Raw genomic sequence first — 9,887 nt, 5'->3', positions numbered from 1 at the left:
AAGTACTTTATTTATTTCTTCAGTGGTGATGGGGAATTTTCACAATGTTTTTATTTTACCCAAGGGCATTGTTCAATTGACTTAATGAACTGCTAAGTCTCTTCTCTTAAAAAAAAAGTAATAATAATAACAGTACCAAAAAAAGAGATGGTTAAGAGTAATTAGAAATCTCCTAGGGGGGCTGGAGAGATGGCTCAGTGGGTAAGAGCCACTGGCTGCTCTTCCTACACCTCAGGACCCTGATGGCAGGTTAAAGTTGTCACATCAGGCAAGCTGAGTCTGCAGATGTGGGGTATGGCTTTAAAATCAGCAACAAAGTCAAATCCCATGATATCTGCTGACCTTAATTTGCTAAACTGGATGCTTTTGTCAACAGATGACTGCAGGGATGGTGATCCTAAATCCCCACCTTCCACCCAGGGCTTCTTCAGTCACGTGACTTTATTTCCATGCCACCTTCTTTTATTTTTTTCAGGCAATCTGAGGCCTAACCTCAGGCCTCTGAGTTTTAATTGGTTTCTCTTGGCACTGGGAGGACTTCCCATTTGCACATGTACTTCCTGTTTCCAGGAAGGTCCTGAGTTCAAATCCCAGCAACCACATGGTGGCTCACAACCATCTGTAATGAGATCTGATGCCCTCTGCTGGTGTGTCTGAAGACAGCGACAGTGTACTCATGTATAATAATAAATCTTAAAAAAAAAAAAAAGAAATCTCCTAGAACAGCTTTTTAATATTTGCAATGTGATTTTTATTTATCTGTAACTTGGATTATTTGAACCTACACCATTTGAATACGCAGGTTAGAAAGCATCAAGTCCAGCTTCCCATAATCCTCGACTCTCAGCCTCACCAAGTGTTAAGCTAGCCGTAGGTACTAGCAGCTCAGACATGGCTCCCAGCAGCTAAGGGACACATCTCAGAGGCCCTTCATTCCCCAGCAGCTCGCCCTGCTAAGATCCACGCCCTGCTAAGATCCATCTCATGGTCACTCACTCTATGGACAGCAGAGGGACCGAGGAAGATACAACTAACTAGGAAAAGACTCTGGCCATATTCATTCCCCCTCCTCCGTCCATGTCCTACGGGAACAGTGGCATCATCCTAAAAGGAGAAGTCTACTGAACAGAACTTTCTCCGTCCTGAGTTAGAATGTCCATACTTAGTTTGTGAGATCAAATTGTTTTCCCAGTTAGAACTGTTGGCGTTAAATATTTACTTAGTGCCGAATCACTGCACACTGTGGAAGAGGAGACTTAAGTGTGGCTGTGCTCCTCTGGGCTGGAGGAGGGTGTCGGTGATCAGTCTGTCTACTTTCTGGGGCATCATTTGCACAGATGTAAGGACGAGCAACCTGTTCTGGTGACAGCGCATCCAGCTGTGGGAAGCGCACCCAGGTGTGTGGGAAGTGTACACCTAAGAAAGCTGTCCGACGGAACTACCGTTGGTAGTCTGCCTTGATTCTTACGGGAGACCCTTCTACAGGGGCATGGGTGGTCAGCAACACATGCTGTACCCTCAGAGCGCTGATTTTTGTCCCCTAGTGACCCTTACCAACAGTTCCTGGGACCAGTCAGCTCAGGGGAATGCCTAGTGTAGCAGAAATCACGATGTGCTAACTTAAAGGAAGGGGGAAGGGGGTTGGGGTTTCATTCTCAAAGCAAACCAAGCTTGGTTATATATGTCTAGAGAGCTCAGCTCCTTCAAGCCCGTGAGCCTTTGCTGCGCCTCCTCTTGTGACCCTCCCGTCTGCCGCAGGGACGGCTCAGCTACTTTTTTCTTTTCCTTTTTTGATCTCACTCGTGTTCAAAGAACTCGTGGCAGGCTGTGGTCACCATGGCGACGAAGGCCATGAACTCCTGGAAGTCGCACTCCCCATCCCCGTCCTCGTCCAGCGTCTCCATCACTTTGTCCACCACTTCCTGCTCCTTGATTTCCTAAGAGAGAGAGAAAAAAAAAGGGGGGAGGGCGATTTAAACCTCTTTCTAGATAGCAGATGGAGCTGGCAGAGTACTATTAAAAGGACCAGGCTGATCAATTTGCGTCAGAAACAATCCCGAGACAGGAAATGAGGCATCTTAGCAGCCTTGTGTGAGCAGGGACAGTCAGCCACAGGGACGTGGGGATCGGTCTATTCTCTTGCCTTTGGTCTGGTGTGACCTGGCTTACTTCAGAATAGGGGGGAAAATGAAACAGTAAACAACAGTCTGGGCCAATGACAGGAGAGAAATGAACTCAGTGCTCCCAAGTGGCTGTGTTTGGGAGGCGTGTGGATCCTCACGGTCACTAAAATAACACTTGGGAGCACGTCAGAGCTGCTGTTTGGCCGTGTTCTTTTCCTTCATGAGTACCCTCCTAGGTGTCATAGGCCTTGTCCCTGACAGTTCTGATGCCAAAGCCGGGTGATCAGTAAGGCTGCTCCTTCCTGATGCACAAAGCAGGTGAATGGTACGGCTCTTAATGGATGGATGCCCCAACAGGCCTGGAAACACCCGTGGGAAGAATGCAGGCTCTGAGCTTGGGCTCTCAGATCAGACTGTTTCTGTGAGTACCTCCCTCCCACTCCACCCCCATCCCCCTGACAGGAGAGAGAGCTCTGTGGGCAAGCCAACTGCTTCCCTAAATACGAAAGATTCTCGTGTAAAAGATGGTGATTCCCAGGGGCTCACGGGGGCTTTTAAACATCTCCCAAAAGATAGATGGGAGCAGTGTAGTCCTCCCGGTTACAACACGGGTGCTTTGATTTGGAACCTACATGGCCTCCAGAGGCATGTGTGTAGGAGGCTCGGTGCTAACCTGTGGCACCAACGGGGAAATGATAGAACCTTTGGGAGGTAGGCAAAGTGGGAAGAAGCTGCATCACTGGGCCATGCCCCTTCATTTCTTTGCTCCTCACTGGGGTGTGGTCTGCCTCATCAAAGGCCCCACACACAGTGGAGCCTGACAACTGTGCACTGCAACCATGGAGCCAAAATAAATCTTTCTTGCCTGGCCATGGTGGCGCACGCCTCTAATCCCAGCACTTGGGAGGCAGAGGCAGGTGGAGGGTCACAAGAGGAGGCGCAGCAAAGGCTCACGGGCTTGAAGGAGCTGAGCTCTCTAGACATATATAACCAAGCTTGGTTTGCTTTGAGAATGAAACCCCAACCCCCTCTGACTTAGAGGCCAGCCTGGTCTATAGAGTGAGTTCCAGGACAACCAGGGCTCCACGGAGAAACCCTGTCTCAAAAAACAAAAACAAAAACAAAATGCTTTAATACCATACATGAGTTATCATTTATAAATGTGCTGTTACCGGCTTATTTTTTCCTGTTGTAAAATCATGGGCATAGCAAGTGTCTTAAGGTGTTATCAACTGGGTTCTCACTATATGTGAAGAGCTTGACATCCCTCATCCCAGCGTCTTCCTCTTTAAAGATGAAGATGTTAAGACTCTTCTGTTAAGCCCAAAGGCAGAGTGCACGGGACTGTAACTGGCTGTGCATACAGAGTTCCTGTCACCCGATAACTGCATGCCTGAGGAATTCATCCCCAAAGCCAATCATTTGAAATTTTCTCCAGCAAGCCCACGCTCCCGCTACCTCCCAACGCAACAATTAATTTGCTTGCCTGGGAGAAAGGACAACCTCAGCCAGACATCCAGTGGGTAAGTAGCGACATTCCCAGTTAACATGGAGTGTGGTTTCCTGTTACCATGTGATATGGCTGTGCCCCAGAGTTATACACCCAGGCTTGGCACTGGATCAAACACTGACTAGTTTTCCTCGCTGTCTGTGTGGTCAGTTGCTTCTGTGGCCCAAGGGTGCTCTCTGTATCAGGACACGTTCATTGTACGCCACCAGCATTTCCATATCGTTCAAAGTGTGCCACGAGCCTTGGTTTAGGGGATCAAGGGAGTACTGGGTGGTGGTACATGCATCACAGTTCACCTTCATGGGAACACTTGGTTTGTGGGGAGTAGAAACACTTGTAAGCTGATTCAAGGGCAGAGGAGACAGTGGGTAAGCAAGTGAATGCTTTCACTGCCAGAATATTAAGTGCCCAGAGACAAGCAGCTTGCCCAGAACCCCTCTGCAGCTCCCTAAGTGGACTCCAAACTTATGCCCGGTCGATGCCAATATGCTCTAGGAAGCCCTTCCTCTCCTCGGGCAAGTAGTTACTCATGGATATGCTAGGTTGGGTGCTTGGTGAGCCCGTGTGTCTCAAACATTGAATCATTGAGTGCTCAGTAAATGTTTATTTAATCTCTGATACTTCTTTGTAGGAAGTATTAGAGTATCAGATAGCTAGACAAAGCAGAAAGATTTCTTCCCCTCCCCTAACTTGTCATGCTGTAAAAGAAGTATGTGTGTGTGTGTGTGTGTGTGTGTGTATGTGTGTGTGTGTGTGTGTGTGTGTGTGTGTGTGTGTGTACATGCCTACATACTCTCACACCATGGGACACGTGTGGAATTGGTTCTCTCTACCATGTAGATCTCAGCTCATCAGGCTTAGGTGACAGGTGCGTTTACCTGCTAAACCTTCTCACCAGTCTTGATCTATTTTGAGAGATGTTAGCCCTGTATGGCCCAGGCTGGCTTCCTGCTTCCACCTTTGAAGTACAAGGACCACAGATGCGTGCCCTGACAGCTGACGGTTCCCTAAGTGTCACTTGCGAGTGGCATACTGTTCTTTTCTACTGTCCTCACCCATAGATCCTTAGATTCAAGGGACAGAAAGAGCCCATCTGAGCTCATACTCCGAGGGCTTAGCTGTTCAAACTAATATCCAGGAATAACCCAGGGTATCCCGAGACACAGGGCCATTTCTAGTGCAGCTCAGTGACGGTCTCGGAAGGCTTACCTCCAGGAAGTGAGAGAGCTCGTTGTTGATGAGCTCCTTCAGTTCTGATTTCTTCAGCTTGTGCTTGTCGCCCTCTCTTCCGGAATACTGGTGGAAGATATCAATGAGGGCAACCATGGCCTTCTCCAGCTCAGACATCCCGGACGCTGCAGAGGAAGGAGACCTTTTCATGTTCTCCACCCTGTTCTTTGGCGAGCTTAATACGCTGCTTGAGCTCAGGCCTCAGCTCAGATAAGGGGTAGAGAGGCCTGACAGAGAGAGGCATCCTGGGATCCACGCTGACCAGGGTTCATCCTCTTTTGTCCAGGCACACCTCCTCCCTTCTATGTTCCCACGGATTACAGGGCTAAGTTTCCGAGACCATTGGCTTCTGGTTGGGTTTGGCCAATGAGAACCTAGCAACGATGCTGATGCAGAGCATTAGGGAATGACTCCAGGTCTCCCTGGTGGCCACCCCCAATCCTGGAGATCCTCGGGATATGCCATCAGCTGGTGGATCTAAGAAAAACATTGAGAGCCGGGCAGCCGTGGCGCATGCCTTTCATCCCAGCACTTGGGAGGCAGAGGCAGGTGGATTTCTGGGTTCGAGGCCAGCCTGGTCTACAGAGTGAGTTCCAGGACAGCCAGGGCTACACAGAGAAACCCTGTCTCGAAAAAAGAGAGAGAGAGAGAGAGAGAGAGAGAGAGAGAGAGAGAGAGAGAGAGAGAGAGAGAGAGAGAGAGAGAGAGAGAGAGAGAGAAGGAAGGAAGGAAGGAAGGAAGGAAGACATTGAGATGACTAGTAACAAGTAAGCATATACATATACATATCTCAGTATCAATAATATCAGGGGTTAGGAGGAAAAATGCAGGTACTTGGAAAAGATTCTGAGGACCAAGAATAAGAACATTCTGGCTAGTTTTATATCAGCGCAACACAAGCTAAAGTCCTTAGCTCAGAGACAGGCACCTTACTTAAGAAGATTCCCTGAGAAGATCCAGCTGTAGGGCATTTTCTTATGTGGTAATTGATGGGGTGGGGCTGAGCCCATTGTGGGTGGGGCCATCCCTGGACAAGTGATTCTGGGTTCTATAAGAAAGCAGGCTGATTAATCCCAGCACTTGGGAGGCAGAGGCAGACAGATTTCTGAGTTCGAGGCCAATCTGGTCTACAGAGTGAGTTCCAGGACAGCCAGGGCTACACAGAGAAACCCCTGTCTTGAAAAAGAAAGAAAGAAAGAAAGAAAGAAAGAAAAAGAAAGAAAGAAAGAAAGAAAGAAAGGCTGAGCAAGCCAGTAAACAGCACCCCTCCATGACCTCTGCATCAGCTCCTGCCCTCAAAATCCTGCCCTCCTTGAGTTCTTGTCCAGAGTCCCTACAATGATGAACTGTGATGTGGAAGCCAAAGCTGAATAACCCTTTCCTCCCCAACTTGCTTTTTGGTTATGATGTTTCATCACAATAGTTAAAACCCTAACAAAGAGCTTATTTTCATTTGAATTAATATATTAGTTTAAGATGTTTAAATAAATATATGAGTTTTTTTGGATGGGGAACAAACAAGCAAACAAACAAACTGTAAACAAAGAAGACTGTAAAATTCTTTTGCAAAATAAAGATTTTGAAAAATAGCAGTGAAGTGACCTTGCAGAAACACGTACTCCAAAGTCATATGATTCTCCTGGCTTCCTGACACAGGGATACCGAGGCCCAGCCCAGCCTTCTGTGCTTACTCATTAGTCTGGCCCCAGAGTACAGCAGCTTCTTTGTGAACAACCATGCATGCCTGTGAGAAGCAAAGAACCTTTGCAGTGAGCACCTGATGCAGCAGTCACAGCCCGGGGATTCGGGGAGGGCTGCTCGATTATCTGAGGGACTCCGTTAACAAAGGTGGCCTTGGGCTCATTTCAGAAACCAACCACTTAGGCAGGGACATCGGGTTCTGATCCTTAAGTCAGAACCTTACACTGTTATGATTAAACAAAGGTTCAAAAGTCATCTCCATGTTGAACATATTACATCTTAGAATACAATTTTAGTAGCTTTTTACATTTTTTACTAATGGTTTCCCAAAAGAAACAAAGGTTTTTGGCCTTCATTGGCTCTCTGGTTCTTTGGTTTGTTCATATTTTCCAAAGACACCTGAAGTAGCTCATATAAGTAGACCAACCCAGGCAGACAAAATGTAATATTCTCTCTTTGTTTCTTAACTTGAGTTTTCAGTTATTGTTGGTCTTTTAGCTACAAAGAAAATCTTGTGTCTGGGTGTTTTGCCTGCAGGTATGTCTCTGTAGTGTGTGCCTGCCTGGTGCCTGCAGAGGCCGGAAGAAGGTGTTAGAAACCCCTGGAACTGGAATTACAGGCTGATGTGAGCTGCCATGTGGATGCTGGGCCTGAGCCACCTCCCCAGCCCCGGTTACTCTGTTTTTTTGTTTGTTTGTTTTTTTATAAAAGAAAGTACATTTAGTGCCGTGGAAAGAGAGGTGGGGGCGGAGGAAGAGAGGGGAAGGGAGGGTACAGAATGACCTGCCTTTTTTCCTTTTTAGATTGAGATGAGGTCTCACCGTCCCCAGTTTCTCTTTAAATCATAGTCTCCTTGCCTCGGTTCCTCAAGGGTTGGCTCGTACCCAGCACAGTTATTGATTTAAAAAAAAAAAATCTTGAGAATCTCTGCTTCATACTGATACTGCTCAAAGCCCTAATGGCTGGGAGAGCTTAAATGATCTTTTTTTTTTTTTTGTGGATGAGGACTAAGACTTATCCCATATGCTGAAAAACTCCATAAACTTTTCTTTTTCTCATAACTACATTAAAAATTCAAAATTTCCCCTATTCTTTCAACTAAAGAAGCATTGGTTTGTTGTGTGTCTTCTAAGACAAATGGATTCATCTTTATAAAGAAAACACAGGGCTTGGGCTTCTTGGAATGGTACCGCCTGTAAGGTGAGGGGTCCACACAGAGACTGCCCCTCCCCAGGAAGGGAAACAGGGAAGTCAGAAGCCACCCCCAAACCCTCATTTCTCTGCCCTGATTCATAATGATTTGAAAAAAATTAACTACTTTGGAATTTTACTATATATATACATACATGCATACATACATACACACACACACACACACACACACATAAAAGCAGTGTCTGGAGATGTAGCTCTTGGTGTTTCGAGTAGGGAAACTGGAAAAGCTCACAGGGGTGCTCCAGGGACCCCAGGAAAAGTTGTCATGGGGAAGAGGGTGCTGTGGTTGGGGATTTGGGGTAACCGTATTCCAGGAAAGGAAATCCTTCCCTTGGGACCTAAAGATGAAGCACTGTATGCCATCTCTGAAACACTGGTCGTCCTTCTGAATCTCTTTAAAATGACCTAAGGTTTCCCTGGCTTCATGAAGACAAAGCCAGAGAGAATACCGTGCTGTAGCATGGACGCTGCACAGTCGACGTTAAAAACGGTCGCAAGGAAAAGGCAGCCTCCTTGGCAGTTCTAAAATGCCACCAAATGTCCCCAAAGGTCTTTTAAGAAATTTTAGAGCTCAATTCCCATTCTATCCCCTTCACCCATCACCCTCCAAGGAAAGAAAAACAAACAAACAAACAAACAAACCCAGTTTTTCCTTGGGTCCTGCCAGTGGTTCTTTCTCACCTCCTGGTCACCTTTTGCTGCTGCTGGAGTCCTCTCTGGCGTCAGTGTCCCAGTAACAGGCGTGTAGACAGAGCAGCTTCTTATTCTTCCTCCAGAGAGAACTGGGTGTGGGCTTGGCGCAGTCCGCTGCTGGCTGAGGCTGCCAATGGGGGCCAAGGGTAGGGAGGAGCTGGACATCCAGGCCTGCACACAGGGCCCCATTGAGTGGTACCCCGGGGACCCACTGGGCAGCCACAATTGGATCTGATCTAGAAAGAATATGGGCCTGTTGGGCAGGAAGTGTGGAGTCAGCTTCTCTGGGCCTTTTAAATTTATTATGCGAATATTGGCGAGCTTCCAAAGGCAAGCAAGGTTGCGGGTGGGAAGAGGAGAGAGGACAACGTGGGTGAATTGATTTAAACAGCAGATATGCAGCCAAGAACTGGAAACTTCTAGTGCTGAGTGCTGGAGTCCGCGTGGCCCCGGGGTTGGCTTCCAAGGAGGCCTCTTGAGCAGCTTGCCTGCTTCTCAGCGTCCTGGTCCCCTTCTGCAGGTATACCATGCTTCTGATGTTGATGCTGGGCCGTTGTGACCCCCAGACTCCTCTTTGAGCCCAATATTCTCAGGGACCAGCATGCAGTAAGTTAGTTACTTATTTAGTACTCGTACCCAGGGAGTGACCTTCCAGCTCTTGTCTTGGGCTTCTCTCTCCTCACCCTGGTCAAAGGTTATGAGTTGCCCGAGCCAGAAATGTTTTAGAAACAGCCTGACCAGTGTCGCGCTCATTTCCCATAGGGAAGAAATGTGCCTCTCGTCAAGGCACAAAATGACCCCAGAAAGCTGTCTGTGTTCCTACTTGTCTTTAGCAAGACCACACTTGAGCTTCAAACGGCATTAATTGGGCGCTCTTGCCCAGAAGTGAACAGTCAGGCTGGAGAGATGGCTCAGAGGTTAAGAGCACTGGTTGCTTTTCCAGAGGTCCCGAGTTCAATTCCCAGCAACCACATGGTGGCTCACAACTGTCTATAATGAGGTCTGACGCTCCCTTCTGATGTACAGGCATGCATGCGGGCAGAACATTATATATACAATATCTTTACAAAATAAAATAAAATAAAAATAAAAAAAGAAATCAGAAGTGAGCAGTCCTTTTGACAAACCACACAGAAGAAATGGCCCAAGCTGATCAAGCAAGCGGAGGATAGCTTAGTCACATGTCCCTTTGCCCCTCGTGTTCTGGGTGTCTGTGGGAAAAGCTGCATGACAAAAGTCACCCAATATCACAGAGACCAAGACGTTGACTAGACTTGTTAGGGGGAGAATAAAGCTTTCCCGCCCAGGGAATGTAACATTCCCTTGAGGAAAGCAGGCAATGCCTCTTAACTTTGGGCAGAGGTATAAATCCATACTCTGGCTCTTCCCTATTACAGGGGGCAACTCACCATGCG

The 9,887-nt window shown here is 47.4% G+C and overlaps 1 protein-coding gene across 3 annotated transcripts; it reads right to left on the bottom strand.

The window, feature by feature from the left end:
• Window positions 1–727: 727 nt before the first annotated feature.
• S100b (S100 calcium binding protein B) lies at window positions 728–8,733 on the bottom strand. 3 transcript variants are annotated; one of them, XM_031348285.1, is made up of 3 exons: window positions 8,461–8,733; window positions 4,843–5,005; window positions 728–1,937 (listed from the first exon to the last, which is right to left on the bottom strand). In XM_031348285.1, the coding sequence occupies exons 2-3, from the start codon at window positions 4,978–4,980 to the stop codon at window positions 1,797–1,799; spliced, it is 279 nt and encodes a 92-aa protein (XP_031204145.1). In that variant the 5' UTR covers window positions 4,981–5,005; window positions 8,461–8,733; the 3' UTR covers window positions 728–1,796. The 3 variants fall into 3 exon arrangements, with proteins under 3 accessions (XP_031204145.1, XP_031204144.1, XP_031204142.1); XM_031348284.1 differs by having other exon boundaries at window positions 4,843–4,988; window positions 8,422–8,731; XM_031348282.1 differs by having other exon boundaries at window positions 4,843–4,988; window positions 8,461–8,727.
• Between the last annotated feature and the right edge of the window lie 1,154 nt (window positions 8,734–9,887).

Source organism: Mastomys coucha, unplaced genomic scaffold, assembly GCF_008632895.1.
Source record: "Mastomys coucha isolate ucsf_1 unplaced genomic scaffold, UCSF_Mcou_1 pScaffold3, whole genome shotgun sequence".
NCBI lineage: Eukaryota > Metazoa > Chordata > Mammalia > Rodentia > Muridae > Mastomys > Mastomys coucha.
Note: the sequence above shows the minus strand (reverse complement) of the source record. Positions and strands in the feature narration are given on the sequence as shown.